At 34.8% G+C, this 26,554-nt stretch overlaps 1 protein-coding gene across 1 annotated transcript in view; it reads right to left on the bottom strand.

The window, feature by feature from the left end:
• LOC138715603 (ionotropic receptor 75a-like) overlaps nucleotides 1–26,554 on the bottom strand; it is a 49,799-nt gene that overhangs the window by 1,553 nt on the left and 21,692 nt on the right. The window contains exons 4-11 of the mRNA XM_069848679.1: nucleotides 25,743–25,848; nucleotides 20,419–20,582; nucleotides 16,296–16,595; nucleotides 16,012–16,124; nucleotides 14,353–14,523; nucleotides 11,001–11,227; nucleotides 5,591–5,799; nucleotides 2,440–2,711 (exon numbers count right to left, since the gene is read on the bottom strand). Coding sequence (XP_069704780.1) covers nucleotides 2,440–2,711; nucleotides 5,591–5,799; nucleotides 11,001–11,227; nucleotides 14,353–14,523; nucleotides 16,012–16,124; nucleotides 16,296–16,595; nucleotides 20,419–20,582; nucleotides 25,743–25,848 — 1,562 coding nt within the window. The remainder of the gene's footprint in view (nucleotides 1–2,439; nucleotides 2,712–5,590; nucleotides 5,800–11,000; nucleotides 11,228–14,352; nucleotides 14,524–16,011; nucleotides 16,125–16,295; nucleotides 16,596–20,418; nucleotides 20,583–25,742; nucleotides 25,849–26,554) is intronic.

Below are 26,554 nucleotides of genomic sequence, written 5' to 3'. Positions count from 1 at the left end.
GGTACTTGTAGTGTAGGCTTACGTAATTAACAAAGTGGGATGAGGTTAAGCAATAATAATCACACCAGAATTGGAAATAAAACGTGATCAATAAATTTTATTGTAACAGACTTTTTCTACGTCTCTAGTAAAGCAACAAATAAAAATAACAACAAAATTAACAGCTATAATTAAAAACATATCCTTTGAAAAAAAAATAGGCCTAAGCAATAACAATCCCACCAGAATTGAAAATAAAACGTGATCAATAAATTTCATTAAAACAAACTTAATTTTTCTACGTCTTTAGTAAAATAACACATAAAATTATAACAAAATTAATAGCTAAAATTAAAAATATATCCTCTGAAAAAAAAGTAGACCTAACCTTTATTTCTCTGGAAATTTAGCAGCCTAAGTGACAGAACTTTAACCGGTATATAATGTCCTTTCGGTTAGACTGAAACATTTCATTGTGAAATTTAAGGATATAATGTATTCTAACAGTCACAAAGAACTTCAAAATTAAGAGTTTTGTTTCTGCACAGCATTCTTTCGGAAATCGGACAAAGGATAACTATGGCCTCTTTCTCTTACTGTTGCTACAATTTATAGCACTGCAAACGTCTCCTCCTTGTCCCATATTATTATTCAAATTATTATATTTTAGCCATTAACATTTTCATTACAACCAATAACGAACATTTCACAAGCATCAATGTGAAATACGCAACGAGCTAACACTCGATAGAAATACGACACAGTACAAAGTCGACCATGGACAGTCTATTGTTTCTAGTTGCTAACCGCTTGGAGCGCTTTATCACGAGATTTGCAAAAAAACACCTCAAGCTTCGCGACTGTATATAGTAGACTGTGGTTATACTCGCTTTAACATCTTTGGTCATATCGCGAGTATTTCGTGTATAATTTCCATGGCCTCGTGACAACAGAATACAACAGACAATAATAAAAAAAAAACAATTGACTATAGAAGATTGCATTTTAGTATTACCACAGTCTACTATATACAGTCGCGAAGCTTGAGGTGATTTTTTTTGCAAATCTCGCGATAAAGCGCTCCAAGCTGTTAGCAACTAGAAACAATAGACTGTCCACGGTCGACTTTGGACTGTGTCGTATTTCCATCGAGTGCTAGCTCGTTGCGTATTTCACATTGATGCTTGTGAAATGTTCGTTATTGGTTGTAATGGAAATGTTAATGGCTAAAATACAATAATTGGAATAATATTATTTTACTAGAGACGTAGAAAAATTAAGTTTGTTTTAATGAAATTTATTGTTCACGTTTTATTTTCAATTCTGGTGGGATTATTATTGCTTAGGCCTACTTTTTTCTTCAAAGGATACGTTTTTAATTATAGCTGTTAATTTTGTTGTTATTTTTATTTGTTGCTTTACTAGAGACGTAGAAAAAGTCTGTTACAATAAAAGTTATTGATCACGTTTTATTTCCAATTCTGGTGTGATTATTATTGCTTAACCTCATCCCACTTTGTTAACTACGTAAGCATACTACAAGTACCGGTACACGTAAGTTACTCCATTAATTCATACTTCCATTATTATTGTTGTAAAGGGAAATGAAAATTAATATTTATTGGTTTCATAGTTAATTATCGCCATAATCTTGAATGAGTGAAGCGATTATAGTAAATTTCAGTTCGCTTTGCACAAACAAAAATGATATTAACCTATTTCTTGCAGATATCTTCGAGTTTATGGTGGAATTTAATATACTTCATTAAAATAATAAATTAACTTTATGCATTTAATATTTCAATAATGGAAGGAAGGTGCTAATTTTTCCAAAAGAACACGACAACGAAAGTGTAACATATTTTGTCGTCTGCTAGGAAAGAGATCTGCGATGATGAGGCGATAGTAGCGATCCTAGTGGTGGGCAACTACCCATGTTTGCATTTTTACTACATATTGAGCTTCGCGACTGTATATAGTTGACTGTGGTATTACACTTGAATATTTGATTGTATTTATTCTTAGTTTTTATTTTTTATTTAATTTAACGTCCATTTGCACAATTTTAACATAGCCTATGTTTTTTTTTCTCCTGGTTATGAAGGTCAAATGTGCAAACTTTGGTACATTTCGGTCAAAGCGTGTATATTTGTATAGAGAACATACATACATACATACATACATACATACATACATACATACATACATACATACATACATACATACATACATACATACATACATTCACTTTTATATATTAGATGGTACTTAATTCGGAAAATACTATCAAGTAATCAATTAATTGAAAAACTATTTTTCAATAAAACAAAATAATTACTTTTTCGTAAAAGTACTATGGATCAATATAAGAGATACAAACAGGGTTTTATGAAGGAAAGTTACTGCAGAAATAAGCTCAATTAGAAAGCAATACGGAAATGTTAAGAGTATTCCCCTCACCCTCTCGTGATGTGTTCTCGATGTGGCGACCCCTTCGGCACGGCGAACGCTACTTGTAGCGTCGAGAACATTTTAATCCGCTTCAGCCTACACTTCTCGTACTCGTCAAACGTTTCGCTGATGATCTTGAAAGCGTCTGCTTCTCCGTGGAACGCGTGAAGTCCCAGCCGGACGTTCTTCACCCCGATCTCCGTGGAGGTGAAGGCTTCGCTCTGAGGTTGGGTGTACAGCTTCTTGTAGTACAGTGCCCTGATGTCGCGGTCCGTGGTTTCCTTTAAAATGAAAAAAACTTTCATTATAAGTTTAACTTCCATATGCTTCAACGACATCTATACTAATAATAAATCTGTAGCCGAAATTTTCCTGGTAATTTTCGATTTTCCAAAAATAATTGGTCCTAACATATATAATTAACCACCCTCAAACCGAAAATCGCTTTTTTTAAATTTTTGTTTGTATGTATGTCTGTCTGTCTGTCTGTCTGTATGTTTGTTACCTTTTCACGCGATAATGGCTGAACCGATTTCGATGAAAATTGGAATATAAATTAAGTTCGTTGTAACTTAGATTATAGGCTATATGGCATTCAAAATACATTATTTAAAGGGGGGGGGTTATAAGAGGGCCTGAATTAAATAAATCGAAATATCTCTCTTATTATTGATTTTTATGAAAACTGTTACATAACAAACATTTCTTTAAAAATAATTTCCGATATGTTTTATTCTTTGAAAAACTTTGATAGGACTGATATTTAATGAGATAAATGAGTTTTAAAATTAAAATAACTGCCATATAAGGCCGTGTAATGAATTAAAAAACAAAAGACTTCGTCTATAAGGGGCCTTGGTCAGCAACAATTGAAAGCTATGAAAGATAGCCTACAGGGAATGTTTCTGTGTTTGTATGAAGCAATATCGGAAGCTAAATTAACCGATTTGTATAATTATTATTATTTCATCATTGGAAAATGTAGTTTCTCTGAATGGACATAATGCTATAATGTTATTACAGTAACGTATGAGTGAATTGAGGACAGGTAAGATTAAAATAGCTTCTTATGCACAGAAAACTTGATAGGTTATTCTGTATATTTATTTCCTGTATTTCTTATAATAATGTTTATGAACATATTCATTTTTATCTCAGAGAATCAACGAACAACGAGAGTGTATTGATTTAGTATGCAGTAATAGTACGTTAGCTTAGCAATCCATTATTTTATAATTCAAATTTTAACTATGCTCAATTCAATCGTGTTAAAATACATAAAATACATATGCAATAAATGAAATGCAAAAAAATTGGGTAATGAGCCAAGCAGATTATGTTGCGCTGTTGTAAAAGTTGTTCCTCCTGAGATTCAAGAGCTCCCACAACAAATTAAAAACTTTCTAATTCGAGTACATCCGTTATCAACACACTTTTTCATAATATAATATAATATAAACATAATAATAAATCTGTAGCCAAAATTTTTCTGTTAATTTTCGCTTTTCCAAAATTAATTGGTAATAACAATTAAGAAACATGTTAAAGGAATTGTCATTGCACCAAATGAGTGTCTCTGGATCAAAATGATCGCATTTTAATTTTGTAATAAAATTTAAATTAAGTAACATATTAAACGATTTATCCTTCTATCAAACACGAATGTTCCCTGGATCGAATGTCCTATTTTAATTATGTAATTACTTTATATTTATTTCTAACGGGTGCAGCGGAGCGCACGGGTACGGCTAGTTTATAAATAATTGGTTGAGAAGAAATTGTCTTCTGAAGGATGCACTGGAAGAAATTGTGAACGGGAGAAGAGTTCGGGGCAAAAAAAGATATTAGATTATACAGGGTATTGGAATTTAGTAGCGTTCAAAAGTAAAATTATTAAGCATTTTCTTACTGCGTAGAGTAGGTTTAATTTTTACTTAATTAATAAAAAACAGAGTGTTTGTCTCTTCGTAACTTTTAAAATAAACTGTCTAGCTTTTTATTAATCAGTTAATCTTTTAGTACTTTCATTTGTATTGTATTTGCAAATTTAATATTAATTCTAATTATAATTGTAATTGTATTCTTAATATTGTGGTTGTAATCCACTGGTAGAGGGGAAGAGAAGGCCTGATGGCCTTATATCTACCTTACTTCTTACTTACTGGCTTTTAAGGAACCCGGAGGTTCATTGCCGCCCTCACATAAGCCCGCCATTGGTCCCTATCCTGAGCAAGATTAATCCAGTCTTTACCATCATATCCCACCTCCCTCAAATCCATTTTAATATTATCTTCCCATCTATGTCTCGGCCTCTCCAAAGGTCTTTTCCCCTCCGGTCTCCCAACTAACACTCTATATGCATTTCTGGTTTCGCCCATATGTGCTACATGCCCTGCCCATCTCAAACGTCTGGCTTATATCTACCAGGTTGAATGAATGAATGAATGAATGAATGAATGAATGAATGAATGAATGAATGAATGAATGAATGAATGAATGAATGAATGAATGAATGAATGAATAAATAAATAAATAAATAAATTTTATTTTATGCTTGCTTACTCGTTCGTTCATTCATTCATTAATTTATTTATTTAATCTGGCGGAGTTAAGGTCATCAGGCCTTCTCTACCACACCACCAGAATACAAATAGACATGCAAATCTAATCTATCAGGTAAAGCTTCCTGTAAAGCACATTTGAATAATTTCAAGGGAAAAATTGTTCCGGGGCCGGGAATCGATCCCTTGACCTCTGGTACGTTCAACCAGAGGTCCCGGGATCGATACCCGGCCCCGGAACAATTTTTCCCTTGAAATTATTCACAAATAGACATATTATACAAGAAACAAATGCAGAGAGGAGGGGGAAATAATAAATAGTAGTAAAATTGCAGACACAAATATAAAAAAGACAAATGCAAAAATAATGATAGGAATACTTGACATTTCCTTGAAATTGAAGTAGTTTTGTTCACGATATGTTTCGAAAGTTTCAGTTTCCTGCCGCATGGTGACACTGACAATGACGACCGTAGTGACTGCTTACAGAGCTTAACTCACTGAGTCAGTAAATTTAGCGGGATTCATATTAGCAGAATTACTGATCTAATTTTACGATCTAGTGTAAGGAAATGTAGAATAATATGATCAGCACGTACATTTATATAATTTCTGTTGACGACGAAGTCCTTCATGCTCATTTTGAAAGGACTGTCCAGGAGATCCTTAAATGTCTGAATAGCTGAGCTTGTGGTCTGCAGCAAGGATACAATGATGGCGGAGTAGGACACGGTCACGAATAAAGACAGCATCAAAAACGAAAGGAATAGAATCCTGAAAGAGAAAATCTTGGGATCTCGAGTCGCTCCTGTCACAAGAAGAAAAAGTTTATCAATGTCAATAATAGATGCTGGAAGAAATGTAATCAAATCAGACACAGATACAACGATGCCTGCGACATATTAATAAAATAAGGAATGATACTAGATATTTAGTACCAACAAAGTTGCAAAGTCAGCGATTTATAGCTATATCTGGCGAGTATGGGTAACAATTTCCTACAGACTTTGTCTAACTAGCCAGAAATCTGCATTTTTGTTTACTTATGGGGTTAGGTATAGCTTACAGCAGTAAAATTTTTCGAAATATTGAACTTTTTTTTTTCTCTATTACTGTAGCTTGTACAATAATGAAAATTGGTATGTGTAAAACACTGTCCTTTTGCTATATGAAATAGTACATTATGCAACGAGCCTATAATGATAGTAATTAAGACGCGAGTATGTTTGTTTATGAGACGAGCGCAAGCGAGTTTCATAATTTCATACCAGCGTCTTAATTATTATCATTATAGGCAAGTTTCATGCGACTTTTTATGCTCGACCATATTTATAACTTGAAATTATTCAGACGTATTCATTTTATTCGTATCTGACTGAAGATCGGAAGTGACCTTGTGCATAGCTCGTAAATTGTGAGATGTGCGCAGACGCGAAACTATTGATTTTTTCCGAGGAACGATAATGTCATTGACCTTGATGTAATCTAGAGAATAACATGAACTAATTTTGATATAACCTGGAAATTGATTTAGAATTGAAAAACGAGATGACAAATTGAATTTATTTGAATATTATTTACAATTAACGCTAATTATTATAGTAACAGAACATAACCTTCTGCTACAGTATTGGATTTCCAGCCTCCGTGACGTTTCCCTCGTTGTCTTTCGATTGGATATCCGAGAATAATCGAAAACCTGAACTTTAATGAATAGGTGTACTTCAATGACATGCATTAAAGGACTGCTACCAGGTGTATAATTACTAGATTTCGGCATGGTCGAGCATGAAAATATATATGCGATTTAAAAAAAAAAATATTTATATATATTTTTTTCAAAATTCAAAATGTTGGCAGTTCACTGAGCAGTGATGAAGCGTTTCCCTCATAACTCATAAACTTGTTAACTTTTTCATTTTTTCTCTCTTTTATTTTATTGCTGAAACTCATGTTTACAATATCATGCTCTTTCAACTACATTCCTTAATACATTATTATTTTTTATTTTCTGTTAAAAGAAAATACTGATATTTGACCATTTTTAAAATAAATTTATATTTTATCAGACATCTATCAAAGGTAGAGTAGTGATCTTGCAACGTATTGTAGACATGACATGCATAAATACACACAAAAAGTTTCATCATATGATGTTAGATAGTTTTTGAGTTATGTGGGAAATGCTTCATCACTGCACAGTGAACTGAATTTAAAAAAAAAAAAAGAAGTATTTTTTTAACCGTAAAAATATATTTTTTTTTTCATATTGCGGAAGGACAGTGTTTTACACATACTAATTTTCATTATTATACAAGATACAGTAATGGAGGAAAAAAAGTTGAATATTTCCAAAATTTCACTGCTGTAAGCTGTACCTAACCCTTTAAGAGAAAAAAATTCAGCAAGTTTTAAGGTACCGTAACCATGAAGTGTAAATTCACTACAAAATACAGTAGCGCACATTTCTTTCTGTACAAAGGAATCTACTTGACATTTTTAAGAGAGATAAAAAAACTCTGATGAACAATCCCTGTACATTTCAACATTTTAGTAAACGTATAAAAATGTTAATAAAATATTTTGTAAAATAAAAATTGCAGAAAGAAACTGAAAACAATGAGATATAAACGCCTATTTTTCTCAGAAACTAGTAAAGTGATGGGAATGAAATTTTTTGACATGAAATAAAGACATAATTTAATTTTGGAAATTAGAATCATTTTTTTTATATATCGATTTGGATATTACATGCGATTTTTTTTTTTTTTTTTTTGAAATTTGAAAAATTAATGTAATTTTCTTCATATTTTGCAGCGATTATTGGTACTAATTTCTATGAAATAATTAAAATATTCAAACAGTCTTTTTTTTTAGTAGGTTATTTTACGACGCTTTATCAACATCTTCGGTTATTTAGCGTCTGAATGATATGAAGGTGATAATGCCGGTGAAAAGAGTCCGGGGTCCAGCACCGAAAGTTACCCAGCATCAAACAGTCTTAGTTCACAGAATTCAGACATTATTTAATAATGTGTGTGAAACATTCACGCAAGTTGATTGGTCCAAGCAATTTAGTTTGAAAAAATAAGTTTACGGAAAAATTAAGAAATACTGCATCGTCCACTTTTAAAACAAAGATTGACTTTCTTCCGTTTTTTAAACAAACAGAGATGGACGTGTCCATTTTGTAAACACAAAACCAAGAATTAGGATAATCATGAAAAAAAAAACTATTCTAAAATTATTTCAGGATTGAAAAAAAGCCTGAGAGAGAGCATGATATTTAAATACACAAGTTTCACACCTATACGGTAATTTAAAACTATCTTTGAGGCTTCAAATATTATTTTTTGCAACAAATCATAGGGTCTACATCAAATGAATCCTAGAGAAATGTAGATCTTTTTTTTCAAAATTAAAATGCATGATTACTTGAACAGACACAGTAAATTACATTCGCTCTTAAATGTAATATTCGTAAGGAATATCGTCGTTGTTCCTGCAATAATTACCTATGTGACTTATTTGTCGATTTTCAGATTTTTGCTCTGTTAAATAACTTAAATAGTGATACAGCAAATAATAAACTCTCCAGAGCAGATGGCTACGGACTGGAAGGTCCGGGGTTCGATCCCTGGCGGTGACAGGATTTTTTCTCGTTGCCAAACTTTCAGAACGGCCCCGAGGTTCACTCAGCCTCCTATAAAATTGAGTACCGGGTCTTTCCCGGGGGTAAAAGGCGGTCAGAGCGTGGTGCCGACCACCACCTCATTCTAGTGCCGAGGTCATGGAAAGCATGGGGCTCTAACTCCATGCCCCCCCATGTGCCTTCATGGCATGTTACGGGGATACCTTTACCTTTACCTATATGTAATTATATTGCTTTGTTTCGAAAATGTAAGAATTCACGGTCTCCTAGATGTACGGCTGCCATAGGATCAATGAATGTGTTTTTTCTTCCTACTGAAAAATTTTATATTTTGCACATAGGAGTTATTGCAGGAACAATAATAATATTTAATAATTTGAATTTTTTCAGAGTAGTTTAATGAATTGATTTTATCTTAATATGTTAAACAGTGATTGTATTTAAATATCCAAATAATTGTATTTTTACTTCATAAATGATTGTCCTAAGTAATTTATGTTTACATTTCTAATGTAATCAGATTAACTGGTAACTTAGATAAGTTTCAATAATAGTATTTCACATTATTATTATTAATATTATTATTATTATTATTATTATTATTACTATTATTTATGCACTTGTATTAATTGTTGATATGGTTGAGTGTAAGAGAAGGCCTTAAGGCCTTAACTCTGCCGGGTAAAACAAAATAAATTATTATTATTATTATTATTATTATTATTATTATTATTATTATTATTACTATTATTTATGCACTTGTATTAATTGTTTATATGGTTGAGTGTAAGAGAAGGCCTTAAGGCCTTAACTCTGCCGGGTAAAACAAAATAAATTATTATTATTATTATTATTATTATTATTATTATTACTATTATTTATGCACTTTTATTAATTGTTGATATGGTTGAGTGTAAGAGAAGGCCTTAAGGCCTTAACTCTGCCGGGTAAAACAAAATAAATTATTATTATTATTATTATTATTATTATTATTATTATTATTATTACTATTATTTATGCACTTGTATTAATTGTTGATATGGTTGAGTGTAAGAGAAGGCCTTAAGGCCTTAACTCTGCCGGGTAAAACAAAATAAATTATTATTATTATTATTATTATTATTATTATTATTATTATTATTATTACTATTATTTATGCACTTGTATTAATTGTTGATATGGTTGAGTGTAAGAGAAGGCCTTAAGGCCTTAACTCTGCCGGGTAAAACAAAATAAATTATTATTATTATTATTATTATTATTACTATTATTTATGCACTTGTATTAATTGTTGATGTGGTTGAGTGTAAGAGAAGGCCTTAAGGCCTTAACTCTGCCGGGTAAAACAAAATAAATTATTATTATTATTATTATTATTATTATTATTATTATTATTTATGCACATATATTAATTCTAGATATGGTTTAATGTAAGAGAAGGCCTTAAGGCCTTAACTCTGCCGGGTAAAATAAAATAAATTATTATTAATATTTATGCACTTGTATTAATTCTAGGTATGGTCGAGTGTAAGAGAAGGCCTTTAGGCCTTAACTCTACTAGGTAAAATAAAATAAATTATTATTATTATTATTATTATTATTATTATTATTATTATTAATGCACTTGTATTAATTATTGTAGATATGGTTGAGTGTAAGAGAAGGCCTTAAGGTCTTAACTCTGTCAGGTAAAATAAAATGAATTATTATTATTATTATTATTATTATTAAGAGAACTGAATTCACTGTCAACTCTGTCTATTATGTACGGATAGTAAGGTTTTTAAACTACAAGATCACTGAAAGAATGAATATTAGAACATATTCTTTATATTATATCATGGACTTATTGGAAAAATCCGTTAAGTGTTAATTTATCAAGTTTTGGAAAAAGAGGGGGCATTTTAAGTTTCTTTATTACAAGAGCAAGAAATAATCCACTATTAATCGGTACTGAAATAGTTTTGGTTCATGACATTCACGGAGACATTAATCAATTTACACCCGTCAAGGAAAAATGGCGCATTAATTACATACAAATGAGCCTCGTATTATGAAAAAACAATTAAATTATGTACTAATTCGTGTTCCCATTAACATTTTATTAAGAAAAAAACAACATTAAAATTCTGGATCAACTGAAATCAAATTAAAATCATTAGATTTACTGTAGTTCTTTGAACATAAAAGTACATGTCCACTTTGTTTCCGAAATCTAATCATAAACTAAGTTTGAATTTAAAATATGGCAATTTTCCGGGTCAATCTAAATACTTTTCTACAAGATTAAAGCGACTTTCAAAATTTCGAGTTGGCAATAAACTTCACCGTAGAACAATATACAGGAGCATACCCACCTTCTTGGCAGATGACCGCAATCGACGTGAAGATGGATTCAATCATCGTCACAGGCTCTGCTTGCTTCGAATTCAACAGTCTGTCCTCTGCGTTTTGGCTGACATACATGGCGACGGTGAAGATGGTCATGATGACGAAGTAGGCCAGCCACACGGCGCGGCTGAAGGGCAGCGTGTAGATGTTGGATATTTCCGACAGGGAAGGCTCCAGGAACATAAATGTTCCTCTGGAAAAATATGTCTGATTTTTTCTTTTTTCATTTTCTCAATCTCTGGCTATGTTTCCAGTTAATTCACAGTTAAGTCATGTGACATTGTATCACAGTCTACTATAAACAGTCGCGAAGCTCAATATGTAGTAAAAATGCAAACATGGGTAGTTACCCACCACTAGGATCGCTACTATCGCCTCATCATCACAGATCTCTCCTAGCAGACGACAAAATATGTTACACTTTCGTTGTCGGGTTCTTTTGGAAAAATTAACACCTTCCTTCCATTATTGAAATATTAAATGGATAAAGTTAATTTATTATTTTAATTAAGTATATTAAATTCTGCCATAAACTCGAAGATACCTGCAAGAAATAGGTTAATATTGTTTTGTTTGTGCAAAACGAACTGAAATTTACTATAATCGCTTCACTCATTCAAGATTACAGCGATAATGAACTATGAAACCAATAAATATTAATTTGCATTTCCTTTACAACAATAATATAATAACAATAATAATGGAAATATGAATTAATGGGAGTAACTTACGTGTACCTGTACTTGTAGTGTAGGCTTACGTAGTTAACAAAGTGGGATGAGTTAACAAAGCAATAATAATCACACCAGAATTGGAAATAAAACGTGATCAATAAATTTTATTGTAACAGGCTTACTTTTTCTACGTCTCTAGTAAAGCAACAAATAAAAATAGCAACAAAATTAACAGCTACAATTAAAAACATATCCTTTGAAAAAAAAAAAAGTAGGCCTAAGTTGTCTGAAAATTTACAATTATTCAAGGAATCAGCTGATACAGACGTAGAATTAGTGCAAAGCTTTTGTTTCTCAGCTGCAGGTAATACCAGAACAGGTTTATTTGAAACACCAAATGAAGTTCGAACTGAATTCCAGATTAATTTATTTTTGTTTTCATTCATAAATTGTGTGTTTTCAAAATGAAGAGAGCAAAACTTTATATTATTATAAAGATATGCTTCATTCTTTGTCATTCGATCTTCCCTCCTGCTGTTTATTAACCAATTTTTGCATCTAGAAGTAAAATAAGAAATAGATGTTAGGATTTTTCTTCACAAGCATCAATGCGAAATACGCAACGACCTAGCGCTCGATGGAAATAAGACACAGTCGACTCTAAATCCAAAGTGGACAGTGGACAGTCTATTGTTTCTAGTTGCTAACCGCTTGGAGCGCTTTATCGCGAGATTTGCAAAAAATCACCTCAAGCTTCGCGACTGTATATAGTAGACTGTGATTGTATGATATGAATAGCCTACAGGGCGACCCATATTTATGTCCAACTTTTTATTCGTTTATCACAAGTAAATGAATTAACATGACAGGATCAAAGTAGCATGAACTAACAGTCCAGTCATTAGGGTTGCTTAAAAACGCACCAATATTAAAATTCGATGTAAGCACCAACATTTGCTGCACATTTTTCCAGACGTGGCTGAACGTTCCGTACTGCTCTCACAAGCATTTCATTTGGCACCAGCCACACTCCTCTCGTCTGATCATAGAAAGGTCGCAAACTGCATTCTGATATCACAGTCCTCACATGACAGAGCTTGCACGAAGTGTGGCTTCCATGGCCGCCAATTTATTTCCTTTAGCAACCGCTGCACGGACCCATAGGATCAGTGGCGGCTTCTCAAGGGGGTTGCAGATTTGTACACCCCCCCCCCAGTAATTTTCCTAATCTCCCGGCTTTGTTACTATTAAAAAAATATAATTTTATTTTACAATTTCCATTCATGACTATCTGCAGCTGGCGTCTTGTTTTGTACGTCTGCAGGAGCCTCCGAGTCTCTTGGTTTGCAAAGACGTTGAAAACCTAGGGAAGGTAGTTTATAGAGATGTTCGGCTAATGCGGGGACAGGGGGGTTAGAGGCGTGGTCTACTACTTTCCTCATTGAGAACGGTTTGTCGCACTCCCTGGAATGGATACCAACGTCAGTGCAGAAGAAACTAAATTCAATGGAAAAGTATCTGTTTCAACTAGACGTTTGTCCGAAGTAATAAGCATGAAAAATGTATTCATTCCGCTTGTGCAACGAACAGTCGCATATTTCGCATATTACTTTCTCAATCTGCATGCACACAAACGGCACAATACATGAAGGAGCTTGTATTTTGCTTCAAAGTTCTAAGAGTTGTCGTTCTGACAATAAGTGCTGCTATATCCCGACAGCCTACGAAAGCTGCATTTAAATTTTTTGAACGAAAACGTTTCACTTCGTACTTAGTACTATTCTGGTTACGATTCTGTGCTCAAATGTTTTTCATGAGGGTAAATCGCAATATAGAGAGCTCCGATCACGACCCCTTCCACTTTTGGACGTCTCTGTATAAATAGGTATGCTTGTACTTAGTAATTTTACTTATTAATTGCATATAAATTAGCTTTATATGTATACGCTCTAAGGTATACACGGTTTTAAACTTTAAAGTAAAGTATGTTTAACTTCTCTTCGATATCCATTGTGCACCACCTTATTTTCAAACCACCAGCCGCCACTGCATAGGATGCACCAGATTCCCGCTGGTACTGTCGAATGGATTTCTTAGGACTTCTCTGGAAGGCCTCAGTAGCAGCTGCTTTGGCCTCCTCTGTGATCACTGTTTTTGGTCGGCCAGCACCCTTCTGTTGCGTAACTGAGCCAGTGAGAATCAAGTTGGCGTGAAGTCTCTTGATGGTCTTGTAGTCCAGCTTCGCATTTCACCATTCTCCACCATCTCTGCACCATAATTGGGGACTGCCACACCTCCATTCGAGCAGCAATTCGTGTTCGATCGTACACAGACAGTCTTGTGGCCATGGTTACGGTTTTAAGATTTACACTACATTTTTCTGGTTACATTAAATGTTTCGGACCGTACTGAGAACACAATAAAGTAAAATAAAATGACAGCTGTTTTTGTGCTTTTAATGGTATGGAACACGGTGCATTTTAGCGGTGGAATAGGTCACTTTACCTGATTGGTTTCGCTACTACAGTGTAATAAAAAGTTAGACATAAATATGGATCGCTCTGTTTAACGTGACCTAGTAAAATACATGGAGCGATGAACAACGATGTGATATAAGAATCTATTTATGACACACTTTACTTACTCGTAGAGTCCACTCTCTCCAGAATAGTCTATAATATCCCAACGTTTGGTTTTTATCATAACGCCAGCTGACGAGACTTCGATATCTCCCCGTTGTAAAAGGCCAACTACACCATCGTAATGTGTGGCATTCTTTGGATATCCCCAAGAATTCTCTTGCGTCACATTTGTCCTGAAATGTGAGTAGTGGTTTTAAAAGTGCGGGGTAATAATTACTGAGGATATAGTTTGTTGTAGACAAATCATTTAAAATGTTTAAAAGTTTACAAATATATATGAGTACATTGCATTACAACCACTACCCTCAAACAAGAAAACTTTAATATAATTTAGCAGTACAAAACAAAAGCGAAAAACATTGTGAGCCATTCTGTGACTACACAGACAAGCGACTACAATACTGGGTGTTCATTTCAAAGTGTGTCATGACGTCACTGTTGTTGAGTCACCGATTTGAAGCGAGTTTCAGCTTATATGTCAGAGAAGTTGCCTATTATTCAAGGCGTTCTTCAATCTGAACTTGAGAACGTGTACGGTATAACTTGAACGTCGTAGCAACAGATGGCGGTCTGTACGGTCTGTGTGCTACCATAACCTCTTTCGAACTGTGTTTTGCGCCGGCAAGTCGTACGCAGGGTATTTGTTATCATCGGTTGCGTACGGTAACATTCCACAACACAAATCAAATGCTCCGTGTCCATGTTGACCGTCGAAGTTAATGTCAACAAATACGTAAGTAATCGTCTTAACCCTCTCCCCATATCCCGACAGTACGTATTTCCAAACAGTTCACATTCCTGCCACTACCGGCATTACCGTACGTATCGGTACGTACTCTTCAGAATGAACGCCGTACTTGCTAGGCAACTTCTCTGCCTCATAGGTAATACACCTCTGCGGAAGTGTAGGAAGATTGAATTCTCTAGGCTCATCGGCTAGCCACATGACGGCATACAGCGAGCCATGACACACTTTGAACTGAACACCCAGTATAGTTAATATACGTACCATTTGATACAGTAGACACGGACCTTCTATTATGTAAATTAAGACTTCTGAATCTTTCTGAAAGTTCCATTACTTGGTATGAATCCTACTTCGCGAACGTCAACAATGTGTCATTGCAAGCTATTGTATCTTCAAAATCGGCTTTGCTTCATTTCAGAATGAAGACGTGATAAACATTTTATCGTTCTTAATAAGCTATTTTAAGTAAGTTAGTTTACGACGCTTTATCAACATCTTAGGTTATATTTTAGTTTCTGAATGAGATGAAGGTGATAATACCGGTGAAATGAGTCCGGGGTCCAGCACCGATAGTTACCCAGCATTAGCTAACATTGGGTTGAGGGAAAACTCCGGAAAAACCTTAACCATGTAATTTGCCCTGACCGGAAATCGAAACCGGGCCACCTGGTTTCGCGGCGAGACACGCTAACCGTTACTCCACATGTGTGGACAATAAGCTATTAATATGTTCCACTTTAATATACCAAATTAGGATATAATACAAAAATATGATAAGCACATTTTAATGCGAATATTACCTATAACGGAAGTCAGAAGGAAAAAAAAAACTAGTAACTTCAAAATTTAAAATATATTTTTGCAGCTCGCTATTTTCCCTAACCTATTAAAATAAACACGAAAAAATAATTACCTGAAGTTGTAATATCTGGCGATGAATTCTGTTTGCACGTAGGCGTATTTTGGAAAAGAGTTTATATGTTTGTAGCGTACATCAAGGTAGTTCTTCCATTCGTCTTCCAAAACCTGAAAACGTAACCTCATAAAAGTTGTTTTTGTTGTTAACTTTCTAATATTGAGTAATGATTTACTTCCACGTAGTAAAAAGACATTTTGACAAACATCCGGCCTCTACACATAAGATAATCTATGTAGCATAAATTGTTCCGATATTTTTTGTACATTATGAATACTTACCACAGCCGCTGTTCGAAAAACAATTCCACCAAAATCGTTCCTTGGAGGTCCAGCAGGAAATCTCTGTCCAAGACTCCAACCACGTTCGGGAGTGATTACGAGGGACGACCCGTCCAAGATCTTGTACACCTCTTGCAGTAGAAATTCATCCTTCCCGGACCCTGACCGCACCAGCGTGAACTGACTGTCTAGAAAAATGTTCACCTTCTGCAAAGCAGCGACAGTAACTTTCGAGTCTGCAGGACGATCAGTGAACACCAGCCAGAAGTGTAGCGTGCTGAACAGTTTCCGCTCGGAGGCCTGGAATAGAAAAATCAGTCTTACTGCTTTCAGATTTTACACACAAAAAAACCTAAGAAGCCATATCGGGCTCAACTTCTCCACAAAACCGGTGCTGCCCTCACACCGCCAGTCCAGTACTACAGCCAACTTATAGCTGTTTACTGACAAGATAGAAACGGTCACTGCTTTCCTTTGTACAGTATGTGCCAAAACAAACAGTACTGAAAATGTTCATTGAACTGAAAATTTATACAATTTTTTATAGAGTGTAAGGGGTATAAGTGCCGTCCTTTTCGTCGGGGACGGTCCACAGAATCAAAAAATTTCCTACAACGTAGGATCGAAACTCGATAGTTTTCCCAGAAAAAAATATTTATTTTCTTATTTTATTTACATTATACTGCTTATATCGTTATTAAAATTACGAAAACAATTACATCAGAAGGTATATCTAGCAAATTCAAATAAATTCAAATTCAAATTCATTCACAATTTACATTTGAAATGAGTACATATGAATAGATACCCGAAATGAGCATATGCTCGTGCTCGGGTACAGTCCAGTAGTCTACATAAAATTTACAGAGATCAAATAATAATGCTGATGATAGAAATAATAGTAACAACAACAATAGCAATAATAATAATAATAATAATAATAATTAAATAATAATAATAATAATAATAATAATAATAATAATAATAATAATAATAATAATAGAATAACCGTGACGGAGATGATACAAAGATAATAATACAAAATAATTGTAATCTTCATCTACCGATGTTTGGTGACGTATACACGTCCGTTGATGTGACATTAATGAATTTAAATACTATTATAGTCACAATCATGCCATGGTATGAAAGAAAAATTTCACAACCTCGAGCGGGAATCGAACCTGCGACTTCCTGTTCTCCGGTCAGGCCTCTACCACTGAGCTATCAAGTTCGTCTCACGCCAAAGGCTTGGAATTATCCTTTCATACTGGCGACTCTGTTATAGAGTACTGTCCATAGCGTCTGATCTAGTCAGCACTGCTTATGGCTTGAAAGAAACTTTACAAATGACTAGATCAGACGCTATGGACAGTAGTCTATAACAGAGTCGCCAGTATGAAAAGATAATTCCGAGCCTTTGGCGTGAGACGAACTCGATAGCTCAGTGGTAGAGCGCCTGACTGGAGAACAGGAAGTCGCAGGTTCGATTCCCGCTCGAGGTTGTGAAATTTTTCTTTCATACCATGGCATGATTGTGACTATAATAGTATTTAAATTCACAAAATAATTCATTAATAATAATAATAGTAGTGATAAAAATAATTTACAATAATAAAATGAATACTAAGACGGATAAAATAAAATATAAAACCACTAGCGAGAGTTAACACAACTTAAATAAGCATATAATAACCTGAAAAAAATGACGAACTCGAAAATCAACAGAAAAGTTCATTGTATCGCAGACGACAGCAACCGCCGTATTGACATTGTGTTGTGCATTAATGGTAGTAAGGGGGGCCGAAAGTCTACGTAACTGCCGTTCTCTTCGAATCTTCTCGTACAATCATGGGAAGTTAATACTGCAAAAACAAAATGTCTACGAGGCAAACTGTTCATTATTACCAGGATGAATACAAATAATACTGAAATATATTAAGTTTCAGTTATAGATCTCCCTTTTGTGCAAGAGGTATCATATCAAAATATTTTATGAATGGAGGGGATAATATAAATTTCAAGATCTCTCTAGTGATAAGAGATAGTGACAAGTACAATCAAGTGTATTTGTGGAGATGCTAAGAAATCATAGAGCATAGAGTTAATATTATTTTAAATAAATATTTGTGTGTTCTATTACGTTTTCGTGAAATTAAATAAAAATTCGTGCTTAAATTTGTTAATATTCTGGCGTGAGAGACGTGGCAACGTGTTCAGCAGGCAGTACTCTGCACAGACGTACGTAAGTACGAGTCAGCTGAGTTTAAGCTCCCTGTCCATAGCTCTACTGCCGAGCGGATGACAGTTCAGTACAGGGTATTCGATAAACAACTTACAATGTCATTTACAGTTTAGGAATATCACATTATGTTATTAATTTATGGAGAAAGTCGTCGTTATTCAAGTGAGGCAAGAAGTATATATCGTCAACGTTTTCCTCGAAGAATGTTACCTATTGGGCGAACTTTTGTGGCAGTTTCTCAATGATTATTAGAAACTAGGAGTCTCTTACCCCGTTTCGAAAATCACACAACCAGAAATTTGTATAAAAATGATACTGTTTTACGGAAGCGGGAGATATTAAAACTTTGCATTAGAAAAAATATTCGTGTGATTTTGTGCAGAAAACCATTATTGTTTATTTTTAGACGTACAATTAAAGAATGGAGCAATATTGTTACATAAAATGTAAATTTACCATAATGTTCTCTTAATGAGCTTGAAAGTTCGTATTTGCTGCTCGTTTCATATAAACAACAGTATTGTCATAGTCCGCCCCTGCATTAGAACAGAGCATCTGTTTTGTACCGATATGTCTGTAACCGCTTGAACTGTACTGTGTACTTCTAAAGGCTGGTTCACAATAAACCGGGAACGGAAACGAGAACGGAAATAATGTTAAGATAAATGTATTTAAACGTGAGCGTTCACAATAGTTAATTGGAAATGTTCATATTTAAATACATTTATTTTAACAAAATTTTCCATTCTCGTTCTCGTTTCCGTTCCCGGTTTATTGTGAACCAGCCTTAAATCCCCTCCTTCCCATACAGCAGCGCTGCAAAACGTCTAATATTGTAAACTTTAATAATTAGTTAAATATTGCAATTAGAAAAAAAAATGTAAGGACATTTTTTCTTCCTTATGACATGGATAATCATCAGTTAGAATAACGGCACTTATACCCCTTACACCCTGTATAATGAACATGAAGACATGAAGATGTCTCACTTTTCTCTAACGTTCTCTATAAAGAAAATGTTAAAAATGATTTCCATTATGTTCTGAGCAATACTCATAAGTTCATAATAAAATTATTCTACCCGTTCCAGACTTGACATATATTTCACCAAGTACAAATATAGTACTACAGGCAATAGTTTTATTTCCATGTTTTATAAAATTTATAATTCTTTACCACTGCATATAAGAAACACGTCATATTTTACTTTCAGAAGGATGGTGAGAAGGACATTGATGGCAAATCCAATCTAAAGTGTCAATGATTTTAGCAATATTACGTTTTAGATACTATTTGTTTTAACCTCAAATCTGTACATTTTAACCTGATTTTATACTATTTCTTTTAAAACTTTTAACCTTTTTTTGTGATTATCTGGTGATTGTATATTTATTTCTGATTTTATTTTTACATTTATTCATATTGTAGTAGCCATGTATTATTTATATATATATATATATATATATATATATATATATATATATATATATATATATATACACTCTGACGTTGTCTATGGCTGTAAATCGCTGAATGACATTAAATTCATCTGTCTGTCTGTCTTTCTGTCTGTCTGTCTATCATAACGTTCGCGTAGATTTAGAAACATGTTCGTACAGCAGATTTTAATATAACAACATGGAGTTCTATTGCAGGAGAATTTCTTGTACACTAAATGATATAAGGTGATATAAAGGTTTACTATTTGTATTTACGATGTAAGATCTCAGAAGAGGCAACGAACATAGGCCTATTACAAAATGTATAACGTAAAAATAACCGAGCGAATTGACTCAGACGATAACGTTTGAGACTCGCATTCGGGAGGTCCCGGGTTCAAATCCCGTCAACTCTCAATTCCTACCCTATCGCACTGACCTCCTTCAAAACGGCGGTGCTGCCCTCACACTGCCAGTCCAGAAATACAGCCAGCTTGTACATATCCACCGACAACAAAGAAGCGACGTCTAGTGGTTCACCTGCATACTGAATCTTCACTCGGATGCCTGTGTTTGAGAAGAACTTGGCGATCAGCACGTCCTCTGAGACACAAGAGACCAAAAATAAAGTTTACTGAATACGTCACACGTTACAAGATTCCGTCGTTACTACAACCACAGTCTAGTATATACAGTCACGAAGCTTGAGTTTATGAGGGTACTAGAAACAACAGACTGTGCAGGTACTATTTCGTATTGTCTGTAATGAGGCGATAGTAGCGATCCTAGTGGTTAGCAACTATCTATGGATGCATATTTACTACGTATTGAGCTTCGTGACTATATATTAGACTGTGCTGGAACTGTGTTTCTCAACTATTAAGGGAAATGTATTTTAGTACATTATGCAACGAGCCTATAATGATAGTAATTAAGAAGCGAGTATGAATGTTTATGAAACGAACGCAAGCGAGTTTCATAATTTTCATACGAGCTTCTTAATTACCATTATAGGCGAGTTTCATACGACTTTTTATGCTCGACCATATTTCTAACTTGAAATTACAGTATTCAGATGTATACATTTTATTTGTATCTGACAAGATCGGAAGTGACCTTGTTCTAGGTCGTGAATTGTGACATGTGCGCAGACGCGAAAGTATTGATTTTTTCCGAGGAACAATAATGTCATTGACCTTGTGTAATCCGTTAAACTTGGTATAACTTTGATTATTGAATTCGACATTGAAAAACGAGATGACAAATTGAATTTATTTGAATATTATTTACAATTAACGCTAATTATTATAGTAACAGAACATAACCTTCTGCGACAGTATTGGATTTCCAGCCTCCGTGACTTTTCACTAATCCTCTTTCGATTGCATATCCGAGAATAATTGATACTTGCGGTTTTATAACGGTACAAAGCTGACTCGTTATTGGCTGAACACCTGTAAGCTGAGTTGTCATTGGCTGAAAACATCTGAACTTTAATGAGTAGGTGTACTTTAATGACATGCATTAAAGGACTGCTACCAGGTGTATAATTACTACATTTCGGCATGGTCGAGCATAAAATAATTTATGACAGTAAATTGATATAAAACAAGTACCTATGTAAAGATTATTTAGTAATTCATCGGTTTGGAATAGTGGTCAAGATATCTGACTATGAAACTAGCGAGTTCGGGATATAACCCTGGTTGCAACAAGTTGCCTGGTTGAGATTTTTCCGGGGTTTATCCCCAACCCATTGAGAGCAAATGTTTGTAACTTTCAGCGTTGCACCCAGGAATGGTTTTCCATTTCGCTGTCAATATCACCTTCATTTTCATCCATCCTACATACTTCCAACACTCACGCCATCCTATTATATGGAGCGAACAGAATCCGACCAAATATGTCAACATGAGAACAGAATTCTTCACATCATTAAAGGTGGTAAATTCTCGCAATCCCATAAAATGGGAAATGTGTCCAAATTATTTAAATGTAGTAGACCTACCAGAAATATCTGGGGCTAAGAGGGTTGAAGTTACAGGAGAATGGAGAAAGTTGCACAACGCAGAACTGCACGCATTGTATTCTTCTTACTTACTTACTTACAAATGGCTTTTAAGGAACCCGAAGGTTCATTGCCGCCCTCACATAAGCCCGCCAGCGGTCCCTATCCTGTGCAAGATTAATCCAGTCTCTATCATCATATCCCACCTCCCTCAAATCCATTTTAATATTATCCTCCCATCTACGTCTCGGCCTCCCTAAAGGTCTTTTTCCCTCCGGTCTCCCAACTAACACTCTATATGCATTTCTGGATTCGCCCATACGTGCTACATGCCCTGCCCATCTCAAACGTCTGGATTTAATGTTCCTAATTATGTCAGGTGAAGAATACAATGCGTGCAGTTCTGTGTTGTGTAACTTTCTCCATTCTCCTGTAACTTCATCCCGCTTAGCCCCAAATATTTTCCTAAGCACCTTATTCTCAAACACCCTGAACCTATGTTCCTCTCTCAGAGTGAGAGTCCAAGTTTCACAACCATACAGAACAACCGGTAATATAACTGTTTTATAAATTCTAACTTTCAGATTTTTGGACAGCAGACTGGATGATAAGAGCTTCTCAACCGAATAATAACACGCATTTCCCATATTTATTCTGCGTTTGATTTCCTCCCGAGTGTCATTTATATTTGTTACTGTTGCTCCAAGATATTTGAATTTTTCCACCTCTTCGAAGGATAAATCTCCAATTTTTATATTTCCATTTCGTACAATATTCTGGTCACGAGACATAATCATATACTTTGTCTTTTCGGGATTTACTTCCATGTATTCTTCACCTGACATAATTAGGAACATTAAATCCAGACGTTTGAGATGGGCAGGGCATGTAGCACGTATGGGCGAATCCAGAAATGCATATAGAGTGTTAGTTGGGAGGCCGGAGGAAAAAAGACATTTGGGGAGACCGAGATGTAGATGGGAGGATAATATTAAAATGGATTTGAGGGAGGTGGGATATGATGATAGAGACTGGATTAATCTTGCTCGGGATAGGGACCGATGGCGGGCTTATGTGAGAGCGGCAATGAACCTACGGGTTCCTTAGAAGCCATAATGAAGTAAATATTAGATCTAACGATAATTTTATGTTTAGAAGCATGTTGAGCATATTACTGTAGTTTTTAAATCCGCAATAAAACGCGAAATTTAGGCCTATGTGTTTCTGCAGAATATGAGCGAAATTACTTTTTTGAATTTTTTTTTTTTTTTTTGTGTTTTTCTAATAAAATATATCTGTGTAAATGCTCCACCACATCTTACATTTTTCACTTTTTTTTTTTTTTTCAAATAGTTCGGTTACCCAACCTCGTTAGCCTAAAGCACCAAGTTCAGCGCTGATATTTGTAGCCTGTAAACGAGGTGCAACAGTGACATAGAATCTTAGAATCGCATTCAGGCACACACTTGTAAGATATTCTACGTCAGGGATGCGGAAGTGAGGCAGAAGTTAGCCGAATGGTTCTCAGCTCGATGATAGGGAAAGGCTACGATATTGAAAGATAGTCAGCTCTGTATAAACAAGCTCTTTTTTTATTATTTAGGAATAAATTTATGTGAGAGAGATGCAATGAGTGTTTTCCGTTAAAGGGAAAAATGCTTATTGGAATAACAAAAGTACTTCACTGCTCAAATAGATTTATTTATATCTTACATTTTGGAGGAACAAAATACTTTCGCAAAAAGCTGAGAACACGTTCTCTTCACTAGTTCATGAATATTACTGCGATGTACCGAAGTACATATGATATTTCCGTGCAGGAATTCTGCGTTATCAAATGATCAAGAACGGGTGGAGCGGAGAAAAATTCTCTTCGGCACCAGGACTGGAACCCGGGTTTTCAGTTCTACGTGCTGACGCTACTGGAGCTAAATGACAGCTGTAAGCAGTATGGGTTTAAGATAAATTCAAACAAGACGAAGACCATGGTTGTCGGAAGAAAATAAAGAAGGTAAACTTGCGAAATCTAAATGAAGCAGTAGAGCAAGTGGACAGCTTCAAATACTTGAGATGTACTACAGGGACATCATTTTATTTTTACTAACATTTCTAATATTAACCTGGCTATACCTTTGGATCAACGATTAAGACCCGGAAACACCGTTTGCTACTATCTTCCACGACTGGAGTTCGATGATACTGGCGTAATATACAAACAAATCACTTTACTAGGTATAGGAGGGAAGAAAAGTAGTTCATCCATTTACACAAACTAGGAAATATTGCGATTTTGAGTTTGATAATTTTCATTAGGTTTTTATTTAATCAAAATAAAGTACTGTATTAACAGTGAGTGTTTTTACTCACGAACTGAGCTGTCCATGCGGACGTATTCATTATGCAGTGTATATTATACTGTCTACAGCACATTAGCGTACAATATAGAGAATGAAGTTAAATTGAAAAATAATCATAATATGGATATTTAAACACATTTTTGAAAATGATGGCCTTTCATTTCGATTCAGGCTTCAGTTCTTTTGTGCATATTATCGCACTATAGACTATTGTACCTAATCCCAATTATCAGTTTCGTCCTTCGTACTAGTAACTCATGTTGAAATAATTCTGTATCTACTCTATAAAAGAGACCTTACGTGCTGTAAATTCAATCTTCACTTCTGCCCGATCCGAAAAGATAAAACTACTCCGACATATTATCTACTATCCGTCGAAGTGGTTACGTCGCAGCGTCGTAGAAAGGGACAGTTAATTACTTAACGAGGTCCTTTTATTTAAGTTATTTAAAACAATTATATGGGTATAATATTACGTAGACGTCCAATTCCTAACAGAAATTAATGTTCTCAGAAAAGAGCTAAGACAGCCCAGCCACTAGCATTTACAGAGAGGCGAATAGAAGAAAGTGGGGGGAAACCGGGATGCGACCTAGGCAAATGGAAAATGATGCAATATTGAAAGCTCTTTCGTCACTGGAAAACGCGAACATATTTTTGGAACGTACTGTTTACTACGACAGTAAGGCTACTATGATTGTATATGCGGTCTTGGATCTGTGTGGAGGACGGTTGAACTTCATTAGTAGAAGGGGTGGGAGTGAAGTACATTCAAAAAGTCTTGATAGAATAAAAATTGAAGTAAAAATAAAATTATATCCCTGTATAAGCAGTAACATGAGCTGCTGCCAGGAAGTCAAAAGGAGAGCAATGGCAAAGGAAGCTTTTAATAGAAAAAGGAGCATCTTCTGCAGACATCTGGAGAAAGGACTAAGGAAAAGACTAGTGAAGTGCTTTGTGTGGAGTGTGGCATTTATCGGGCAGAAACATGGATATTACGACGAAGTGAAGAAAAGCGACTAGAAGCATTGGAAATGTGGATATGGAGAAGGATGGAGCGTGTGAAATGGACAGACAGAATAAGAAACCAAGCTGGTTGGAGAGAGTGGTTGAAGAATGATGCTGAAACTAATCAGGAAGAGGAAAAGAAAGTGGTTGGGTCACTGCTTGAGTAGAAACTGCCTACTGAAGGTGCATTACTGGAAGGAATGGTGAACGGGAGAAGAGTTCGGGGCAGAAGGAGATATCAGATGATAGACGACATTAAGATATATGGATCATATGCGAAGACTAAGAGGAAGGCAGAAAATAGGAAAGACTGAAGAATGCTGGGTTTACAGTGAAAGATCTGTCCATGAGCAGAACACTATGAATGAATGAATTTGCAATTAGGCCTACCTGATCTGTTACAAGTCACGGCGACTGCAAATGAAATGTGGTTGTCGTCCAATAATGAACCCATCAGCGCCAATCTGTTGGAAGTAACAATCTCCGCTTGAAATAACTGAACATCGAAAAAGAAAAGTAACAGCAATAATTGTTCCAGATACATAATATTGTCAAGTTTATGCAGTTTTATGAAAAGATAATCTTCAATGTTGTTATAAATCCGGATCACTACTTTCGACACTATATTTATTACACATATAATTACATGAAAATCGATGGGGTTAAGTCAACATGTATTTCCACTTCAACATTACTTTCTTGCTTTTTTAATGTACAGATATCAGGAGCTACGGTTACGTAAAACTGCAAACCTCGCATATACGACAAATTAACGAGAAAGTCGCATTTTTACATGGAACAGATAATACAATATAGTTACTCAGCGGCATTTTTTATATTCCGTTCCCCGAATAATTGTATTTACATTCAGACAGACAAATTCAATAATGCACTGTATTCTTTTGTTTTAATATTTGTATAAGCATTGGATAAAGATGCGCGTTCACTGCTTCGTATCGCACTCATCGGACGAATCGCTGGGATCGGAGAAAAACAATCTTTGCTATAAAAATTATTATGTAATCGCGTTCACTATATCGTATCGTGTTCATAGGCTGTCGGTAAATCCGTCCACGACTCGCGGAAGAGCAACTATTTCGATGCGTGCGACCATGGCCTTCTTTAATAAATCAATTGTAATACGCTAAGAACCCATCACCGTAAAAAAAACAGCTTGTTACGAATCCATACAATAAAGGATT

This window comes from Periplaneta americana, chromosome 15 (genome assembly GCF_040183065.1).
Source record: "Periplaneta americana isolate PAMFEO1 chromosome 15, P.americana_PAMFEO1_priV1, whole genome shotgun sequence".
In the NCBI taxonomy this organism is placed as follows: domain Eukaryota; kingdom Metazoa; phylum Arthropoda; class Insecta; order Blattodea; family Blattidae; genus Periplaneta; species Periplaneta americana.
The sequence above is the reverse complement of the archived record's forward strand: the minus strand, read 5'-3'. Positions and strand labels throughout refer to the sequence as shown.